A 22,967-nucleotide genomic window follows, 5' to 3' on the forward strand; every position below is an offset into this window, starting at 1 on the left:
CCCTTTAAGTCCCCTAGTGGGACAAGAAAATAAGTTGCAAAATGAAGTTTAATTAAAAATAAAAAAGATCCCCTCCCAAAACCTTTTTTTATGAAAAATATTTTATTGTTTAAAAATAGCAAACCATAAAAGAAAATACATATAGAGCATTAATAATAATAATAATAATAATAATAATAATAATAATAATAATAAAGTTAACATCATTTTACTACACATTGTATTGTAAAAAAAAATGTGTAAAAGAAGATCCAAAAAATGATGGTGGATTTGCTGTTTTACTGTCATTCAACCTCAAATTTTTGGGGAAAAGTTAATCATTAAATTGTATGTACCTCAAAATGGTGCCAGCAAAAACAACAACTCATCCTGCAAAGAACAGGCCCTCATATAGCTATGTCAACTAAAAAAATAAAAAAAAGTTATGGCTCTTGGAATACTTTGACCAAAAACATGCTTTTATAGTGCAAAAGTACTATAACATAAAAAAATATATACATATTTAGTATCGACGCAGTTGTAACAACCAGTAGAATACTGTTATATTATTTATAAATCACAATAAACAGAGTAAAAAAAAACAAAAAAAAACAAAAAAAAACAATGCAGCATTGTTATTTTCCTAGTCCCCCTCAAAAAACTGAATACAAGTTAATTGATAAACTATATGCACCCCAAAATAGTGCTAATAGAAACTATATTTTCTCCTGCAAAAAACAAGCCCTCATTCAGCTACATCAAGAAAAATAAAAAAGTTATAGATCTTGTAATGGGATGAAAAAACAAAAAAAAAATATCACCTAACCCCAAAGTAGGCCAGACCTTAAGGGGTTAATAAACTGCAGAAAGCCCATTCCCATTTATGTAACAGCAAATTAAAAATATAAAAAAGAACAAACATTTATAATTTTCCACATGAATATATAAATATATTAATGGCACATACAAAAAAATATGGTGAAATCCTGTTCCATGTAAAACCCCCTCAAAAAACAAGGGGGCACTCCCTCCGTCTGGAGAAAAAAAGGTTCAACCTGCAGAGTCGACAAGCCTTCTTTACTGTGAAAACTGTGAATCTATGGAATAACGGACAGTGTCAGGGCGGCTTGCGCGGTGTGCCCTCCCATGAGAACACACAGACTGAGGGAGCGACACGATCTCTGCAGAACCTTCCAGTCTGTGTATGTACTCGCGGGAGGGAACACAACGCAAGCCACGCTGACACTGTCCGCAGCTGATTGGACAGTGTCAGAGCGAAGAGATCACGCCCCCTTGCCATTTAGTTAGATAGAAACGCCCTATTGACAGTTCAGGGGCTTTTTTACATATCAGGCACTAAATATAACGGCACCGATATGTAAATAATGGAGGAAGATAGGAAAAAAATGTAAAGTGCTCCAGTGTTTGTGAAGCCCTGACCATTACATGCTGCACTCAGCTGCACATGTACGGGGAGGTGAAAGGTTTTCTTTAAGTGCTAATAATGTAATTCTTCATGCTGTCAGCACAGGTTCTCCTCGGGTTTACCTTCATCGGTAATGTCTCACCAGCACAGTGAGCTATCTGTACATTGCCAAAGACAATGCTCTATGCTAGATTTGATATATCTTGACAGCAGTGCATGTATAAGTGCCACCATGATTAATTCAAGTACGTGGACCATGAGATATGTATAAATATACCTGATCCATCTGTAGAGCCTTAAGTCGATAATATTTCACTGGTCCAAAGAATCCATCAATACCGACCACATACTTGCTGCCTCCAAGGGATATGTATCCATCAGTATCATCAAAATAGATGTCTCCATCCAAACTTTAAAAATAAGAATACTCTTAGACATCCAATGCAAATACTATATTGACAACCAATAAAAAAAATGCACTTTATTTATAATCTTCTATATCAGCGGTCCCCAACCTTTTATACCTTGTGAGCCACATTAAATTTTGATTGATGGCCGGGAGCCACATTTAAGTAAAAAATTATATCTCAAACGTAGAAAAAACACAAAATACTAAAATTTCAATTTGCAGGTAAATATTTCAGTTTTTTTTTAACACTTGTACTCCACCCCAATATGGAGGTCATATTGTAGCAAGAGCATAAAGTTATAACTCAGTGTTCCCATGGCAAGCCCCATAGCAGGAGATTGCGAGCCACATGTGTCTCCAGAGCCACTAGTTGGCACCACTGTTCTATATAATACTCAAAAGACGTATGGCCCTGTTCACACTGGCATTATGAGTTCCAGGATATGACGATTTATTTATAATAGGTCTGCCAGGTTTTCATTGGGATGCTGTTTTTTTGGTTTGTTTGTTTGTTTGTTTTTTTATGGTATAGAATAGTGCAACATACTATACTATTCTGGTCAAGAACAATGGAAACCTAATGCTCAAAAACTATTGGCAGTGTAAGCATACCTTCCAACATTTTGATTCCTATTGGCAGGGCATTTTGAGTGGAGAATCCCGGGAAAGAAGAAACGCTATAGTTGTGAAGCATGCAGTCAGCTTTTCCAGTTTTGTTTTTTACAGCAGGAATTATGCTGTGAACTAGGTTATTCTAATCATTGTCATCCATCTACCCCAATAAATAGATTGGAATGGAGAAATGCCAGCAAAGTCCACAACAGGTTCTGCAAAAGGACTGGTTGTCAGGTAGTCACCGATTTATTATAGAATGATGAGGTTATGACTGGACTGTGCAGTAGATGGTCAGCATTAGACACATGCACACGACAGAGCCGCAGTGAAGTCTGGGACTGGGGAATTCCAAGAAAGCGCTACCTATCGGATTGTACTGTGCCTGCTGTAAATTTTGGTGGAGGGATAATGATCTGGGGCTGTTTTCTGGCTTTTGGACCTGTGTCGACAATCTAAGTTTTCGGCCATCGATTGCATCAATGAACTAAGAGAACGATTTGCCTGAATACATTTTTAAATGCTATGTACACCTTTCAAAACGTTTTTTTTAATAAAAATGTGTGATTGGTGCAACTTTGTAATTACATTTTATTAAAAGTTATTTTTACTTTTTGAGATACAGCTGCTTTGCATACTGTATGCAGAGCAGATGTATCGTGCCTGTTATGAACTTAGATGTGATCGGCAACAGCTCGATCCTGCATGTCTGAGACACGCAGGACCCGCTGTCACTGAATCCGTCAGTGCCGCTGACCTGACGGATTCAGGTCTGAGAGCAAGATACAGCTGCTCTGTATACAGGATACAAAGCAGCTGTATCTCAAAAAGTAAAAGTTATTTTTAATAAAAAAATTTTTCAAAGGTCTTTAAGGTTGTTATCTATGATGAACCCAAATAGTCGTAGTCGGACTAGCCCACGATGGTACAAGGGGATCCTCCGGGGGGCCTAGGCTCTGACACAATAATGGGCCTGATGATCCAGCAGAAGATAACATCATTTTGAGGTGAATTTGGAGTCAATCACTTGTCACTAGTGTCTATTCTTTATGGGATAATAATTAAGCTATTGGATCCTATTAATGATTTGTTCTGTGTGTACAATGATTAGAACAAAATCTACCATGCAATTAAAAGTGGACATGTACATGTTCTGTATAGATGAAAAGGGCCCTCAGAATCACCTCCTATATGGGGGCCCAAGGATCTTCAGTCCAACACCGCAAATAGTATTTTGCTATTGTAGTAAATAGAAGGGTAAATTGCAGCTAATATTACACAAACCTTACCAAAAATATTTTCTAATAATATTTTCTAATAATTCTGGTCTTGTATCTCTTCAGTTATTGCATGATTATTTTTTGTATATGATTTAAGAGGACCTTTGGGTTACTCCTTGTGGCAGGGAGGGGACACAGGGGTCTTCATTTTATTTTTGTGCTTAGCAATAATCTGAATTTAAGCTTATCCAGTCATCAAAATACTCTTACATTAATTTCTTTTTGGTGAAAGTGTTAGGTCGTGTTTACACTGTGATTTTTTGTCCGATCAGGATTTTTTCTTCCTCCCTCCCCTATCATTCTCTCCCTCTTAATCTTACCATTCTAGGTTGGTTGTAGGATTGAATGTATTTTGGAGAGGTTTCCCCTTGTATTATCATGGGGAACTTCTTTTGTAGATATTATATTTACTCTGTCATTTTTATAATTTTTTATGTTTTAATTTCTTTTTCACAAGATACATCAGGAACGAAGATTTTTTCTAGGACATATTTCATACATGGCACCTAGTTAAACCTTGACATCATTAAAGATTTCCTCTTTTAATGTGAATGGATTGAATAATCCCTCTAAACGCAGTCAGATCATTTCCCTTTTAGGAAGGGAAAAATCAGATGTGGTCTTCTTTCAGGAGACACATTTTCGAATAGGTCATGTCCCTTATCTCTCTCGTTCTCAATTTCCGATGTGGTTCCATAGCTGCACCCCAAGGCCGGCATCAAAAGGGGTTAGTATTGCCATTCATAAAAATCTTCCTTTTCTGCATTTAGATACTCTCATAGATGCAGATGGTAGATATGTCTTTGTTAAAGCCAGGATTGCGAATACTTTGGTTACATTGGGGAATTTGTACGCACTTAATAAAAGGGCAGGCAGGATGGTTGCGTTCCACATTACAAGCTTTATCACTTTTTCAAGAAGGAACATTGATAGTAGGAGGTGATCTTAACGTAACCTTAGATCCGCTTTTAGATTCTACTTCTAAGGCGGGATTCACACGACCGGGTCGTTCCCGAGCCCGAGTGTCGGCCGGTAAAATCGGCCATTTTGCCCGGCCGGTTTGCATTAAGTTTTGCATCCGTGCCGGGCCGGGCAGATCTGGACATTGACATCAGCGGCAACTCCTGAAGGGGAATCCCCATGTGTTCGGGGATTCCGCTTCAGGAGTTTCCCCTGATGTCACTGCCCAGATATGGACAGAGACATCAAGCGCTCTGTCCTGGAGCGGAATCCCCGAAAACACGGGGATTCCGCTCCTTCAAGGAGCGAAAGTGCGGCTAGCACATAGCAGAGGGGGGAGATACAGTAGTAGCAGCCGCAGCAGCAGCAGCTGCTAGCGGCGCCATCGAAGGTGTCGCCGGGCCAGGGCGCTTTTAACAAGCAGGGGAAGGGAGCCAGCGCAGCCCGGTGATGGCCGTGTATTACCCGGCCCCATAGACTTCTATGGGAGCCGGGCGGCCGGGTACCCGGCCGAAGATAGAGCATGTCCTATTTTTTGACGGCCGGTTTTCCCGGCCGTCAAAAAATCGGTCGTGTGAATAGCCCCATTAGGGGTCTATTATTCCCAATGCAGCCGGGTGCCGGACGATTTATGAACGGCCGGCACCCGGCCGGGAAAACCTGCCGTGTGAATGAGGCCTAAGAAGTCAGCATTATCTTATAGAGCTTTGTCCCATATTAAAAAGTCTCTCTCTGACCTTCATTTGGTAGATTATTGGAGGACACAGAATCCAGATGTTCGAGATTTTTCATTTTATTCCTCTGTGCATTCCTCCTGGCAGAGATTAGAAAATTCCCTCCCGTTAGTTACCGGGGCCTCTATTGGTCAAGTCATATTATCAGACCATGCTCCTGTTGACTTGGAATGCCAACTTACTTCTATGCCGTGTCGTGAATTTACATGGAGATTAAATGAAACTTTAATAGATGATGATAAGAGATTATCAGATATTTCCTCTAGATTACAGATGTTTTTTACGGAAAGTATTACGCCGGATGTATCTTTCCCATATGTTTGGGAAACACATAAGGCGGTGATAAGAGGTGAGCTGATAGCTTTGGGATCACGTCTGAAAAAATTGAGAATGGGAGAGATTTCTTCCCTTTTAAAGCAGATCTCGGAGCTGGAACACATACATAAGGCCACTATGGCTCGAGAGACTCAAGGGGAACTCTCTATATTAAGGAATAAATTAAAAGATGTCCTTAATATTAGCTCTGCTAAAACTTACATGCGCTGCCGTCAACGTTTTTATATGCATGGAAATAAAGGCAGCAAATTAATGTCATCGTTACTCAAAAAGCAGGTTACTAAATCCTTTATACCCCAGATTATTACCTCTCTAGGTACAAATGTTACATCTACACCTGATATTGCGGAAGCTTTTAGAACATATTATTCTTCTCTGTATAATCTAACCAGTGATACCCCTTTTCACTTGTCTCCTGACATTTCTAAACGGGTAGATAATTTTTTCTCTAGGATGAACTTACCACAACTTAGTCCCGAACAAAAAGAATCTCTTGTTTTGCCCATTACCTCGTCTGAAATCTTGGCCACTCTTAAATCTATCCCCAATGGTAAAAGCCCTGGTCCTGATGGGTTTCCTATAATTTATTATAAAAAGCTGTTGGATCCCCTCCTTCCTCATTTAGTTACTCTTTTTAATGGACTGTTGAAGGGGGACTCTCTTCCTTCACAGGCTTTATCAGCTCATATCACCCTTCTCCCGAAAGAAGGAAAAGATATGTCCCTATGTAGCAGTTATAGGCCGATTTCACTATTAAATACAGATATTAAGCTTTGGGCCAAGATACTGGCGAGACGGATGAGTACCATTCTCCCATATATTATTCATCGAGAGCAAACAGGATTTGTGAGGGGAGGGACAATTCTGTTAAAATTCTACATATAATTAGACACGCTCACGTGAAAAAGGTACCATTGGTACTTCTTAGTACTGACGCTGAAAAAGCGTTTGACAGGGTTAGCTGGTCATACATGGTAAAAACTTTAGAGCATTTTGGATTTCCGACTCAGTATGTGGAAGCAGTGTGGTCGCTCTACTCGGACCCCACCGCAAGGGTGATAGTGAATGGTTCTCTATCGTCTACGTTTAAAATTTCTAATGGGACAAGACAAGGGTGTCCCCTATCACCCTCTCTTTTTATAATGGTTATGGAAACATTAATTCAAAGTATAAGGGAGACACCGCAAATTTGTGGCATCACTATAGAGGGAAAAACCTATAAAATGGCTGCTTTTGCAGATGATTTGTTAGTTCTGGTTTCGAACCCCCTCCAGGCCTTTCCAATTCTTATTTCTATATTTGAAGAATTTGGCCAGATGTCAAATTTTAAAATAAACTACTCAAAATCTGAAGTATTAAATATTTCCCTGAATCAAACCTCGGTAGATATTTTAAAACGTACTTCACCGTTTAAATGGGCTGAATATAAAATCAAGTATTTAGGGGTTTGGCTGGCAAAGGATACAAAAGGTCTATTTGCTTATAATTACACTCCCTTATTGAACTCTTTGAAATCCCTATTAAAGACCTATGATATACCTATGCTTTCATGGATGGGACGTAAAAATGTTTTGAAAACTTATATTATGCCCATGATATTATACTTGATGAATATGGTACCCTTCAAACTGCCTTTATCATATTTTACAACTGTTCGGCGTATGTTCTCTCAATATTTATGGGCGCATAAGAAACCTAGAATTGCGCATTCTACACTAATTAGATCGAAGAGGATGGGAGGGATAGGTTGCCAGATGTTTATACTTATTATATTGCTCCTCATCTGGGTAGGTGGCTGGACTTGGTTAGATCTCCTCCCAAGACGTTAGCAATTGAACTTGAACTCGCCCTATTGGGTGTTGACCGTCTACATATGTTGTGGACGGAGTCACCGAATAGCGCTTCATTAGGAAAAATATCAAATATTACTTCGAACACTATTATGGTATGGCGTAAAATAAATGCCCAACTCCATCTGTCACTCTTTCCATCCCCTCTAGCACCTGCAACGATAATTCCATATGTGTTGGAAGGTTCGTTTAAAGACCCTTTCAATATTTGGAAAGACCTATGGACCACTCCGTGGACAAGTTTATTAGTGGATCGAAAGTTGCCAGCTGAGCATGAATGGAGTGAGTTTTTGGGAGGGAGACGGTTAGGTACAGCCCACCTATCTTATCTCTCTGTGACTTGTGCGAGCTTTCTTTCCAAAGTCCCGTCTTTAAGGGATATTTCGTGGTTTGAAACCTATGTTATGTCTCCAAGACCTATTCCTAAATTATTGTCTTCTTTGTATAATAAAATAATATCTCTTCAACATCCTGAAGTGCCACTATATTTGAGACAGTGGGAAGCAGAGCTAGATATCACCTTCTCAGATACAGATCTCAAAGCTTTAGGGAAAAATGCACATGGTTTTTCGCGTTGCATTAAAATGCAAGAGAGCTCCTTTAAACTAATTGCTAGATGGTATAGAACTCCTGAAATATTATATAGATTAAATTTGATAGAAAATGATCTTTGTTGGAGATGTCAAGCAAATACAGGGTCCATGTCTCATATTTGGTGGACGTGCTCCAAAATTCGTAAGTTTTGGTCAGAAGTAGAAGGGTGTTTGAGAGATATTGGATTGATTTCCTCCCCATTATCAATTACAGAGGTGTTGCTGTCTTTACCTTCTCAGACATATCACCCCTCTAAAACCAATTTGGTAACATATTTGTTGAGCGTCGCACAAGCTTTGATTCCTCTTCATTGGCTAGATGGTAAACCCCCGGGATTACAAGAATGGCTGGATAAGGTTCAAGATATATATAGATTGGAAGAAATCTCTAGTTGGCATACACATACACATTCTCTATTCCTTAACATATGGGCTCTTGGCGTAGTTGGAAGCAATCACAAGGTGAAAATAATATAGGGGAGACCCTTTCCAGTTAGTCTTTTTCCTTTATTTAGGGTTCAACATTGATTATTCACCGTTTCTTGGTTGTCTACCGTTTCTGTCTTGGGCTTTATGTACATTTGAACTTTCTCAGACGGAAGAGCAACTTAAAACTTAAATCTCAGAAAATTAAACTAAGGGAGTACTGCTAGCTTATCTAAGTTGTTGATTTGATGTCCTGTATTTATTTAAATAAATATATAGCTATGTATTTATTACTGTATATGATGTATCATGAAATGTTCCCTTTTTTCATTGTTTTATTATTACTTTACTTTATTATATATAATTTTATTTTTATTTATTTATATTTTATTAATTATTCTTTATGTCTATGTTGTCATTATTAACCTGTTGCATTGTATAAGTTCTCCGACAAGATAGACTTGATTATATGTAATAATATCTTTTGAAAAATAAACAAATAAAGAATTGAAAAAAAAACAAAACGTTTTTTTTTAATAAAAATGTGTGATTGGTGCAACTTTGTAATTACATTTTATTAAAAGTTATTTTTACTTTTTGAGATACAGCTGCTTTGCATACTGTATGCAGAGCAGATGTATCGTGCCTGTTATGAACTTAGATGTGATCGGCAACAGCTCGATCCTGCATGTCTGAGACACGCAGGACCCGCTGTCACTGAATCCGTCAGTGCCGCTGACCTGACGGATTCAGGTCTGAGAGCAAGATACAGCTGCTCTGTATACAGGATACAAAGCAGCTGTATCTCAAAAAGTAAAAGTTATTTTTAATAAAAAATGTTTTCAAAGGTCTTTAAGGTTGTTATCTATGATGAACCCAAATAGTCGTAGTCGGACTAGCCCACGATGGTACAAGGGGTTCCTCCGGGGCGCCTAGGCTCTGACACAATAATGGGCCTGATGATCCAGCAGAAGATAACATCATTTTGAGGTGAATTTGGAGTCAATCACTTGTCACTAGTATCTATTCTTTATGGGATAATAATTAAGCTATTGGATCCTATTAATGATTTGTTCTGTGTGTACAATGATTAGAACAAAATCTACCATGCAATTAAAAGTGGACATGTACATGTTCCGTATAGATAAAAAGGGCCCTCAGAATCACCTCCTATATGGGGGCCCAAGGATCTTCAGTCCAACACCGCAAATAGTATTTTGCTATTGTAGTAAATAGAAGGGTAAATTGCAGCTAATATTACACAAACCTTACCAAAAATATTTTCTAAGAATTCTGGTCTTGTGTCTCTGCAGCCATACAATGAAGGGTAAAGGGGGTTTTACACTGGGCAATTATTGGGCATACAAGCGTTCATGGAACGCTCGTTGCAGATAATTGCCCCGTGTAAACAGGGCTTTACCCTTTTAAGTACAGGAAGAAGATTTAAGTAACCATGACCAAACTGGGAAAACTGGGTTCTATGCTCTGTAAAATATGGTAATATATCCATATCTGCACTGTGTTCTCCTTGACTCTGAAATATGTACATTTATAAAACCTGACTATGTATTCAGTCATACTCCTAAGAATTTCATTCTGATCCCTTTTTTTCTTGACACACAAGCACACACCAGTAGCGTAGCTAGCGGGGGACAGGGGGGGGGCAGTGGCAGTGAGATGGTGGAGACCACCGTGACCGCCCCAACATGACCGCCGCTCCCCCAACTGAAACCAGCCACTACCACCCCCTCCTGCACTAATTGTACCTACGTCTATGGAACGTTCCGTGCCCAACCATTCAGCGCCTAACAATTACGCTGATTGGCAGGAGAGAATGACTTGCCCCGCCAATCAGGACCTTTCAACGATGCTGGCACTTTTGTTGTTGAAAGGCGCTGATTGGCGGGACAAGTCATTCTGCCCAGCCAATCAGCGCATTTCAACGATGCTAGCGGCGCGATGACGTCATCACGCCGCTTCCGTTGTTGAAAGGTGCTGATAGACGGGGCAAGCCATTCTGCCCTGCCAATCAGCGCCCTTCAATGACGCAAGCATCGTTCAGAAGAGAGCAGGCCTGCATTGACACAGGACGGCGCGAGGACGGGATCAAGGTGAGTATGTAAAGTTTGTTTTTTTTCACTTAAAAGTGTGAGTGGCATTATCTATGGGGGAGCTATATGTGGGGCACAATCTACAGCGGAGGCTATATATGGGAACCTATCTACAGGGAGGGCTATATGTAGGGCACGATCTACAGGGGGCTATATGTGGGGCACTATATACAGGGAGTGCTATACATGAGGTACTATCTACAGGGCGGGCTATATGTAGAGCACTATCTACAGGGGGGCTATATGTAGAGCGCTATCTACAGGGGGCTATATGTGGGGCACTATCTACAGGGGGCTGTATGTGGGTACTATCTATGGGGGGCACTATCTACAGGGAGCACTGTGTGTGTGTAGGACACAGTTTATGGTGCTATTATAATCAGGGACACAGTGTATTGTGCTATTATAATCAGGGACACAGTGCATGGCGCTATTATATTTAGGTGCGTAGTGTGTGGCACCATGAGAATTTTATCTTCGTTTATAGGTGCAGAAATGTTTAAAAAGTGAAAAGCTAAATACATCTGAGTGGCAAACTGCAGAAATGAGCTGTGGCCAGGAGAAGTCATCATAGAGGTCTGGACCGGATGGAAAAGAAACAAGAAAAAGAACAACTAGTATCTGAAAAGACGTTACCGGTGAGTCACTTAATGTAAATGTTTATTCTGCCTCTAATCAGTACTGTAGTCACTGTATCATTTGCAGCGAGATGATGGGTGGTATGATTTTTTTTTGTGAAACAGCAAGTCTCCAGCATATCCTTGCCACTGTTCGGGTCATTCTGGGAGCAGTAGTTTTACGCCGTACAAACCTATATGGCAGGGGTAGTCTGGCTGCTATATACAGGGATGATGGGGTTTATATACAGGAATGATGGTTGTTATATACAGGGATTATGATTGTTATATACAAGGATGATGGTTGTTATATACAGGAATGATGAATGTTATATACAGGGATGATGGGTAGTCCAGCCATCATTCCTGCATTAACCCCATCATCCCAGTGTATAACCCCCATCTTACCTGTATATACTAGCCAGGCTGGCTACAGAGATGATAGGGGTTATATACAGGGATGATGGGGGTTATATATAGAGATGATGGTGGTTATATATGGGGATGATGGCTGGTATATAATTAGAATGCGTCTCTTCAGTTGTAAACATGCGTTAAGGCGGGCCCACCTAACGCATGTTTACAATGATATGTTTACAACGCATGTTTACAATGGTAACGTATGATATGTCCCGTCCCGTCCCCCTGTGCTAAACCCCTAGCTTCACCTCTGACACACACATACACACAACTCAGTTTTTTAGATGGCCCCCAAACAAAAGGAGATGCATCAGTCTTTTCTTTATACCTTTCCATCCTTTTGGATCCACTTCTGGCTTTGGCTCAAAATTGGCTCAGAAGTATAATTTATAAATTCTTCTCTCCCCTTTAGGCCTAGATCACACAGAGTATTTTGCAGGCAGAAAAATCTGCCCCAAAATTCCTTGAGGCAGATTTTGATATGCCAGCAGAACACTTGCCGCCTTTTTCACTGCTTTTTTCGCCCCGGGCCATTGAGCGCTGTGGGCATAAACTGCCATGAAAAACACGATCTCTGATTGATGTCCATGGGAGGTCAGAGACGTAGACGCCTGAAGAAAGAGCATGTTGCTTCCTTCTCCCACGATTGGTAAAAAAGCGCCTCCGCCTCCCATTTAACTCAATGGGAGGCGATTTCAGGCGTTTTTTTTGGTGCTGTTTCCGACGTGATTTCCGCATCAAAAACAGTGACAAAATACTCCGTGTGAACTAGCCTTTAGGGTGCATCTGTTTTTAGAATGCAGAATAAAAATATTTCCCTTACCTGTAAGATTGACTGTTATAAGTTTCTAATTCTTGTCCAAGAAAGGTGTTTAATATTATCTAAACACAACAGAATACAGGGGGTTAAATAAATAATAAAAAATAACAACAATAAGTTCAACATATAGAACTTGACATGTACAGTGTGTAATATTTATCACTATTTGTATTCATAAATTTTTCAATACAATCACAATATTTAATGTCAAACATGGCCTTGGGAGTCAGTAGAGATTAGCTCAATGAATGTTTGTCCTGTAGCTACCTACTGTGTATGTCTGAATTGAACCACTTAAAGGGGTTGTCCGAGATAAAATGACTGTGTTAATGCTTGTAATTTATTAATGTAAAAACATTTGTAATATACTTACATTTTCCAAAGTGGCCTCGTTTCCAGATCCTGCCGTGGGGTACTTGACGGGTGACGTCACTCTCTGGCCACTGTGTTGATCTTCAATTATTTTCCGGGTATACGACACGTCACTTGTGATGTGCCGTGTATGGGTTGTTCTGCTGTACAGCCTGTAATGCGCATTCGCGGTCCCTGCTGTTCTCCCGGTCCCTGCTGCTCTCGAGATAACAGCAGGGACCGCGCATGCGCGTTACAACAGAACAGCCCATACACGGCACGTCACAAGTGACGTGTCGTTAACCCGGAAAAGAATTGAAGATCAAGACAGTGGCCAGAGAGTGACGTCACCCGTCAAGTACCCCACGGCAGGATCTGGAAACGGGGCCACTTTGGAAAATGTAAGTATATTACAAATGTATTTACATTAATAAATTACAAGCATTAACGCATAGTCATTTTATCTCGGACAACCCCTTTAAGGACCAGGCCCTGTTTAGCTATTTTTAATACACGTTTGTTAAACAGCTATAACATTATTTGTTGGACTAGTATCGTGATTTTTGAGTTGTTTCTTCATGATCAATGCCGGTTTCTATTCTTATCATTTTTATACACATCATTTTTGCTTTTTTAGCATTTTTAGGCTTCTGATATGTCCACACATAGTGACCAAAAACGTCTGAAAATACGGAGCGAAAATATCAGGCGAAAACAGCTCCTGATTTTCAGATGTTTTTGTAGAAACTCGCGTTTTTTGCGGCGTTTTTTACGGCCGTTTTTGGAGCTGTTTTTCAATGGAGTCAATGAAAAACATCTCCAAAAACGTCCCAAGAAGTGTCCTGTACTTCTTTTGACAAGTCATCATTTTACGCGCTGTATTTTGACAGCGACGCGTGAAATAAAGGCTCGTGGGAACAGAATATTGTAAAACCCATTGCAGGCAATGGCCAGATGTTTGTAGGCGTATTAGGGGAATTTTTTCAGGTGTAGTTCGAGGCGTAAAATGCCCGAATTACGTCTGAAACCACTGCTTGTGAACATACCCATAGGCCTTATTCACACGGACATGTCCGTTTTACATGCGCGCAAAAAACACTGCGTTTTGCACTCGCAAAAGGTCCGTGTGTCATCAGCATATGGTGCGCGGCTGCGTGATTTTCACGCAGCCGGCATCATCTGGTTTTATGTTTACAAACAGAAAAGCACATTCATTCTTTTTACTACTGTAGCGCGCATCACGCGCGACACCCGGATGTGCTTCCGTGTGCCGAGCGCGATTTGCACGCACCCATTGACTTCAATGGGTGCGTGCAGCAAGAAACACAGGCAAATATAGGACACGTCATGAGTTTCACGCAGCGCACATACGCTGCGTGAAATTCACTGACAGTCTCAACTGCCCCATTCATTAACATAGGTCTGTGCCACGCACGTGAAAATATTATACGTTCGTGTGAATAAGGCCTTATAGTTTGAAAAAAATAATAAGAAAATACGATTTTTTACTTTTTAGCAGATTTTTCTGGTAATACCATAGTGTTACTGTAAAGTAGACTTTTTATTTGTGGTCGTCATTGTCTACCGTAAATTTTTATATATTACATGTCCATCTTAGGGTAACTGAATCAGGGCTAGCATTACGGCAATGATTGGCAAAGGGGAGCATTTTTGGGGTGGGTATTTTAGATGTAATTTTTATTTAACTTATTCTATTTTATTTTTTATTTTTTTATTAGTATGACCTGTCCCTCAAAGGTCAGAAAAAAACCTTTGGGGGACTTTATTATTATTTCATTTCATTTCTTTTCCACTATACTTTTCCACTGCACAGCAGCCCCATTCACTGGGGAAATCAGCCCTGTTATAATGACTATTGTCACTGTTAGGGCTGTGCTGGGTCTAGACCCAGCAGCAGTCTCCTACTACTGGCATCCCGGCGATCATGTGACCAGTCACCTGACCACCGGAATTAATAGAGGCAGCAGGCGCTGCTGCCTCTATTCTATACATGGCGCTTATTAAGCGCTGTGAACGTGAGTACAGAGAATACAGAAGTAGTGAAAACCACTTCTGTTTTCTCTCCAGGGTTCTTGGCAGTCTCTGACTGATGGGCTCCTGACTTTTAGCTGTCCAATTGCTGGGGCAGCAAGCCTAAACCCGGGCCGTATATATATATGTATAGTGGGTGTTCTTCAACCTTTTTAATGTAGTTTCCCATAAACAATATTTATCAATTATCCACTAGGTGATAATGTCTCATTGCTGGGGGACCAACTGCTGGGACCAGGGCCGCCATCAGGAATTTCAGGGCCCCCTACAGCTAAATTTTCTGGGCCCCCCTACCGTGGCACCGCCTGTTAACGGTACTCCGTCCAGCACTATATCATGGTACCCAGGGCCGCCATGAGGGGGGGTATTATGGGTACTGATGTGAGAGGCCCGGCCAAACCTAATTGAAAGGGGGGCCCGGCAACTGCCGCGACTTGCCTTTGGTAGAAAAAAAACAGGCCCCTGCAATGGGGCCCGTTTTTTTCACCAAAAGAATGTCGTGAGCTGCGGGCCCCCCTTTCAATTAGGTTTGGCCGGGCCTCTCACATCAGTACCCATAATACCCCCCCTGATGGCGGCCCTGGGTAGCATGGGGTTGTCATGGGGGCCGTCAAACACTGCCGCCCGTGCGACCGATCGCGCGCACCCGCAAACTCCCGCGCATGCGCACCCGCGACCGCCTGGAACCGCGCACCGAATTTTGAGGCAGATTTTGACCTGCCCACACTATCTTGCCGCGTTTTTTGCCCGCGGCGATTGATGACAGCAGACAAAAAACGCAGGGAAAAATGCATTTTCTGCCTCCCATTGATTTCGATGGGAGGTCAGAGGCGGAACCGCGGCAAGAAAGGACGTGCTGCTTTTTCTTTTTTCCGTGACTGGCTCCCATTGATTTCAGACTAAATCAATGGGAGGCGGTTTTGGAAGTTTTTTGGTGCTGATTCTGACGCAGTGTCCGAGTCAATATCAAGGGCCAAAAACTCTGTGAACTGGGCCTTATTGTTAGGGCTTATTCAGACGAACGTGTAATACATCCGTGCAACGCGCGTGATTTTCACGTGGCTCGCACGGACCTATGTTACTCTATGGGGCCGTTCAGACGGTCAGTGATTTTCATGCAGCGTGTGTCCGTGTGTCCGCTGCGTAAAACTCACGACATGTCCGATATTTGTGCATTGTTCGCGCATCACGCACCCATTGAAGTCAATAGGTGTGTGAAAATCACGCCCAGCACTTCCGCAGCAGTATAAACTATGAATGAAAACAGAAAAGCACCACGTGCTACAAACATACAAACAGAGTGTCATAATGATGGCGGCTGCGCGAAAATCACGCAGCCGCGCATCATACGCTGCTGACACACGGAGCTGTTATGACCTTTTGCATGCACAAAACGCCACGTTTTGGCGCACACAAAAAGCACACGCTTGTGTAAATCCGGCCTTAGGGTAGGAACACACTAGGCATGAACACTGCAGTTTTTATGCAACACGTTTTATTGTGGAAAATCCGCAGCGTATCACAGTCGCAGCAGAGTGGATGAGGTTTAAACAAATCTCATCCACACGCTGCAAAAAAAATGGACCTGCAGTGTGGCTTTTTAAGCCGCAGCATGTCAACGTATTCTGTGGAATCGCTGCTCCTCTGTTGCGGAAATGCTGCGTTTCTGCCGCAAAAATCACAAATGAGAAAAAATAAAAAAGGCACTTTTTTAAATTTATACAAATTTTAGACTTGCCCCGGCCGTAGTCCTGGTGACGCGATCCTCTATTCTTAGCGCAGCCCCGCCTCCTGTCATGACGTTTCATCCCATGTGACTGCTGCAGGTCACATGGTCTACAGCGTCATCCCAGGAGGCGGGGCTACGTTCAGAAGAGAGAGATGCGTCACCTAAACTACGGCCGGGGCAAGTCGAAACTTTTATTTCCCTGCAGGATTCCCTGCAGGATTCCCGCAGCGGACACGCCTCACGAAACCTGCGCCACTATTTGGTGCGGTTTTGCTGGCGGAATTCCCTGCGGCTACTGGGGCGGATAAGCTGTGTAGTTTTACTCAGCATATCCGCCTAGTGTGTCCCTTATGATGTCGCTCCTGGAGCTGCTGCCGGCCTCTAAATAGGCAGTTGGTCCAGTAGAATTTGGAATTATTTTTTTTTGTGAACCAGCTTAAAAAAATACAAAACTTTTTTGTTAGGGCCTGTTCACATCACCGTTCGCTTCTGTTCCGTCTGAGGTTTCCGTCGGGTGAACCCCGCAACGGAAAGTGAAAGCTTCCGTTTCCGTCACCATTAGCGCAGTCGACTACGCTATTGATTTCGTCCGAAAACCTGCCGGAACGGTGACGAACGGAAACCATTAGCGATGTTTCCGTCACCATTGAGATCAATGGTGACTGAAAAGGAAGCTGTGCTGTCACTTTCACTTTCCGTTGCGGGGTTCACCCGACAGAAACCTCAGACGGCACCCCGGAGCGGAAGCGAACGGTGATGTGAACAGGCCCTAACACAAAAGTTTTGTGTTTTTTTAAGCTGGTTCACAAAAAAAAATAATTCCAAATTCTACTGGACCAACTGCCTATTTAGAGACCGGCAGCAGCTCCAGGAGCGACATCATAAAGGACACACTAGGCGGATATGCTGAGTAAAACTACACAGCTTATCCGCCCCGGTAGCCGCAGGGAATTCCGCCAGCAAAACCGCACCAAATAGTGGCGCAGGTTTCGTGAGGCGTGTCCGCTGCGGGAATCCTGCAGGGAAAAAAAAGTTTAGACTTGCCCCGGCCGTAGTTTAGATGACGCATCTCTCTCTTCTGAACGTAGCCCCGCCTCCTGGGATGATGCTGTAGACCATGTGACCGCTGCAGCAGTCACATGGGATGAAACGTCATGACAGGAGGCCGAGCTGCGCTAAGAATAGAGGATCACGTCACCAGGACTACGGCCGGGGTAAGTCTAAACTTTTTTATAAATGTAAAAAAGTACCTTTTTTTTTTCTCATGTGTGATTTTTGCGGCAGAACCGCAGCATTTCCGCAACAGAGCAGCGGCGATTCCACAGAATAAATTGACATGCTGCGGCTTAAAAAGCCAAAAGCCACACGGCAGGTCCATTTTTTTTGCAGCGTGTGGATGAGATTTGTTTAATTCTCATCCACTCTGCTGCGACTGTGATACGCTGCGGATTTTCCACAATAAAATGTGTTGCATAAAATCCGCAGTGTTCATGCCTAGTGTGTTCCTACCCTGAGGCCGGATTTACACGAGCGTGTGCTTTTTGTGTGCGCAAAAACGTGGCGTTTTGTGCATGCAAAAGATCATAACAGCTCCGTGTGTCAGCAGCGTATGATGCGCGGCTGCGTGATTTTCGCGCAGCCGCCATCATTATGACACTCTGTTTGTATGTTTGTAGCACGTGGTGCTTTTCTGTTTTCATTCATAGTTTATACTGCTGCGGAAGTGCTGGGCGTGATTTTCACGCACCTATTGACTTCAATGGGTGCGTGATGCGCGAACAATGCACAAATATCGGACATGTCGTGAGTTTTACGCAGCGGACACACGGACACACGCTGCGTGAAAATCACTGACAGTCTGCATGGCCCCATAGAGTAACACAGGTCCGTGCGAGGCGCGTGAAAATCACGCGCGTTGCACGGATGTATTACACGTTCGTCTGAATAAGCCCTAACAATAAGGCCCAGTTCACACAGTTTTTGGGCCTTGATATTGACTCGGACACTGCGTCAGAATCAGCACCAAAAAACTTCCAAAACTGCCTCCCATTGATTTAATCTGAAATCAATGGGAGCCAGTCGCGGAAAAAAGAAAAAGCAGCACGTCCTTTCTTGCCGCGGTTCCGCCTCTGACATCCCATCGAAATCAATGGGAGGCAGAAAATGCATTTTTTGCTGCGTTTGTCTGCTGTCCTCAATCGCAGCGGGCAAAAAACGCAGCAAAAAACGCGGCAAGATAGTGTGGGCAGGTCAAAATCTGCCTCAAAATCTGCCTCAAAATTCTTTAAGGAATTTTGAGGCAGATTTTTTCGGCCTGCAAAATACTCTGTGTGAACAGGGCCATACATAAACAGCACTTTGAGACACTTTACTCACCGTGTCAGAAGAGCTGCTCCCACTCCAGTCCTCTTCAGGCGATGTCTTCGGTCCAGATGTCATCCTTCACCTTCACCTCCAGGCTCCAGAAAATGGCGGGGATCGTAGAACTGCCGCCGCGCAACAACTAGACTCCTCCCCCTCTCCTTACGCAGCCACGCTCTGGAGAAGGAGGAGGAGGCGGAGTCGGACGAGGAGGCGGAGTCGGACGAGGAGGAGGACGAGGAGGAAGAGTCAGAGGCGGGCCAGCAGGTAAGTAGACTGCGCCGCTGTCCAGTGTGGCTGTGCTGTCCTGTCCTTCCCCCTGGATCTTGTGTTGCGGGCGCACCGCCTCCCTCTCGGCGGCGCGCCTGGACGCGCGCGCTTGCGGTCGTTCGCGCGCGCGCTCGCGGTCGTTCGCGCGCTCGCTCGTACGCGCGCAAGCGGGCGGTGTTTCGCGGCGGTGATAAGAGGGGGGCCCGCAGCTCACGGCGGTGTTAAACGAGAGGGGGGCCCGCAGCTCACGACATTATTTTGGTGAAAAAAACAGGCCCCATTGCAGGGGCCTGTTTTTTTCTACCAAAGGCAAGTCGCGGCAGTTGCCGGGCCCCCCTTTCAATTAAGTTTGGCCGGGCCCCCTAAACTACTACCCCTAATACCCCCCTGATGGCGGCCCTGGCTGGGACCCCCCAGTGATCATGAGAACACGGGTCCCCAAGTCGCCTGTGTAAATGGAGCGGTAGAGCATATGCGTGACCACCATTTACTATCTATGGGAATGACAGAGATAGCTAAAAACAGCGCTCAGACATACCCTGTGGATAGGTAAAAAAAAGGTAAAACCTCTTTAAAGGACCAAGCCATTTTTGGCCTTTAGTCCTGGAAGAAATTATTGTTTCCTGGATGAGTTGAACTTTCTAGGACGACCACTTTTGGAGTACATATAATTTAGCATTTAGATTGAGGTTATTGGGTTGCAATGAGTTATCAATACAGTGGCAGCTAGGGAACTGTATGTGTTTCAAGCTGCACAAAGGCTGTTCAGCTCTAGCGTGTGTAGACATTATAGACACAGAGTACACATTTAGTGAATTATCTATTTACAATATAATCACAGGCCGTATTAAGGTGGTGTCCTAGTCTAAAAGCATTGCTTCTCATGGAGGCATCATTAGGTGGTGTGAAGTGTCTACGGGTCCATAATACAGAGCCATAGGAACTCTCGTAAAAACTTGGTAATTAGCACGACACAGTGAAATTACCATTTTTCTTAAAATTGTAACGTCCAGCCGGACCCATTGGTACAGAGGTAGATAAAACTTTGACATTGTTGCAATATCATCCCCTGTAGTGAGCTGCAACTGAACATGGACTTGACCTGGAAACAAAAATATAAATATTAACCTCGAATCTTTAGCTCAGGGTTTTAATAAAAAAAAAACATGGGTGGTAAATCAAGTGTTTTAGCTTCATATATAACAGACATTGAATGCCACACATGACAGAATACTGCAATACATAATTGTGCAATTTATTACCATTTAACTCTGGCCAAAAATGGGGTTCCCCTTGGCAATTACTGTAGAATACTTTCTGTAAATGTGCTTTAAAGGCAGAGCCTAAATATCAGCAGGAGTTGTCACCCATTGTGACCGCTCAATCTTCACGTTCCTATGGACATCTGGTGGTGGTCTGAGACCTAGAGTTACTTATTGATACAAGCCATTATCACTTCTGCCCCATGCACTCTGCATGGTGAAGATGGCCACCAATCTCCAAAGCTCCGAAGGTGAGTACAATTTTGTTTTATGCCAAGTACCCACTACTATGATCTTAACACTTTACTGTACCTACAATTACTTTAGGACAGTGCTAGTACCCCTTAGAGACATAAAAAATATTCCCTGGGGTAAACGTAGCCAGGTTGAGAACATAGTGTATAGATGCTGGATGGGAAGGGATGACAGAGAGACACAATCAACATTTTTCTGACAATTTATAGTATATGATGATTGATAAATGAATCCTCAAGTGCTTTACAGTTACATAGTCCTGGAAGGGGCTGGTCACATCTGCGTTGGAGCCTCCGTTAGGGGCTTCCATCACAGATTCCCTTGTCGGGCAAAATGACGGAAGCCATGATGAAGACCCGACGGAAACCATTAAAGTCATTCAACAGATCCCAAGCTTCTGGTATTCTCCTTGTTCTGCCCCAATTATGGAGCAAAACAACGGAACCAGTAACGCAGCCCGAAGACGTTTTATAAGCAATAAATAAAATGCAACCTATGCGAATTGATATTATTACATATATTAATAACATTAGTTTTGAAATCATGAGGCACAAATTTCCAGTTTCCTAAACTCATTTGCAAAAGAACTCAACATCATCTCACTATCAGTCATGTATTTAGTATTCTTTCAAGTTTACATACCTTTATCAGTCAGGAATAGAAGTGGTGTTGCATACATTTTATTAGTATTCACGTGGTGGAATATTCCACATTCTTTACTAGTACAATAGTCTAGCAAATATATCCAGATGGACACAGTAAACCTGAAATACAGAAAATGGGAGGTAAGACCCATGGGCAAGAGCTAACATTTAAAAGATGAAGGGGAGGTTTCAAGGGGGATAAGAAACAGTGGATAGACAAGGAGGTTTCTTTAATGTGTGAAAAAATGCATACAGAAAAACAACAGCAACATTTCGACCCAATACAATCGCAGGGTCTTTGCCAAACTTGGGTCAAAACTTTGCTGTTGTTTTTCTGTATGCTTTTTTGCAAACATTAAAGTAACCTTCTAGAATAAGGATGGTGTCACTACTGCTTTTAATTAGATTCCATGGTTGGGATTGAGGGCCATCCCACCTTAGCGTACATGCATTCTATAGACCAGTGGTTCCCAACCGGGGTGCAGTGAGAACCGTCCAGCGGTGCCGTGACACTCCGCTCATCCACTGCCATGAAAAAATGCTGCCTTTTCTTGTAGCAGACGTGACACATGCACGTCTGCTACAAGTTCCGCCCCCGACGCATCTTCAATCTATGCTTGTAGCAGACGTACCGCCCACCACTTCCGGCCAGAAGAGCCTGACGAGAGGATTGAGCCATTAACCATGAGAGGAGCCATTAACGCTGTGGTGCTTGGCAGCGTAAGTATTGATTCTGGTATACATGTCTGTGTCTGTGATGGCCACTTTACTGGGGGGGCTGATGGTCACTTTACTGGGGGGGGCTGATGGTCACTTTACTGGGGCGGGGCTTATGGTCATTTTACTGTGAGTGGGAGCTGATTGTCGTTTTACTGTGAGTGGAGGACTGATGGTCATTTTTCTGTAAGTGGGGGCTGATGGTCTTCAAGTGATTTCCGCCTCTGAGCTCCCATTGAAATTCATAGAAGGAAGAAAAAACCTGTGGAGCTCGTTTGGAGTGCTTTTTTGCCTGCGGTTTTTGTATTAGCTTCAACGGCTTAAAAAAAAATGCGGGAACAAAACGTGAAAAATAAGCGGCAAACAATGCTGTCAATTCAAAATCAGGTTTTTTTCTGCCTTACAAAAAACGCCATATGAACAAACCCTAAGAGTGTAGTGCTTGTTTTTTATCTGTTTTTTGTCTTTTTGTAAAAAAAAATATTTCCAGGGTGCTTTGAGCCTGAAAAGGTTGGCAAACTCTGCTATAGACCGTGAAGTCTGGTGCTGTCTCATTTCTTTTTACGTTTCAGAACATAGACAAGAACATGGGGGTGGTAAGGGGAACGGTGATCATGGAAGAACATTATTACAGATTTTTATTTTTGTCATGATTCAGTGATAATGAATGTTGCTTCAATATCACAGAATACTAACCACATTGTAACCATAGACACAAATATTATTGTTCACAAGAAATGTACAACAAATTGG

At 42.6% G+C, this 22,967-nt stretch overlaps 1 protein-coding gene across 1 annotated transcript in view; it reads right to left on the reverse strand.

Annotated features, from left to right (window-relative positions):
- The window catches only part of SEL1L3 (SEL1L family member 3), an 82,522-nt gene that overhangs the window by 53,970 nt on the left and 5,585 nt on the right, over positions 1–22,967 (reverse strand). Inside the window, exons 3-6 of the mRNA XM_075849485.1 lie at positions 21,496–21,617; positions 20,323–20,438; positions 12,577–12,635; positions 1,683–1,815 (exon numbers count right to left, since the gene is read on the reverse strand). Coding sequence (XP_075705600.1) covers positions 1,683–1,815; positions 12,577–12,635; positions 20,323–20,438; positions 21,496–21,617 — 430 coding nt within the window. The remainder of the gene's footprint in view (positions 1–1,682; positions 1,816–12,576; positions 12,636–20,322; positions 20,439–21,495; positions 21,618–22,967) is intronic.

The sequence above is a fragment of the Rhinoderma darwinii genome, chromosome 1, assembly GCF_050947455.1.
Source record: "Rhinoderma darwinii isolate aRhiDar2 chromosome 1, aRhiDar2.hap1, whole genome shotgun sequence".
Classification (NCBI taxonomy): domain Eukaryota; kingdom Metazoa; phylum Chordata; class Amphibia; order Anura; family Rhinodermatidae; genus Rhinoderma; species Rhinoderma darwinii.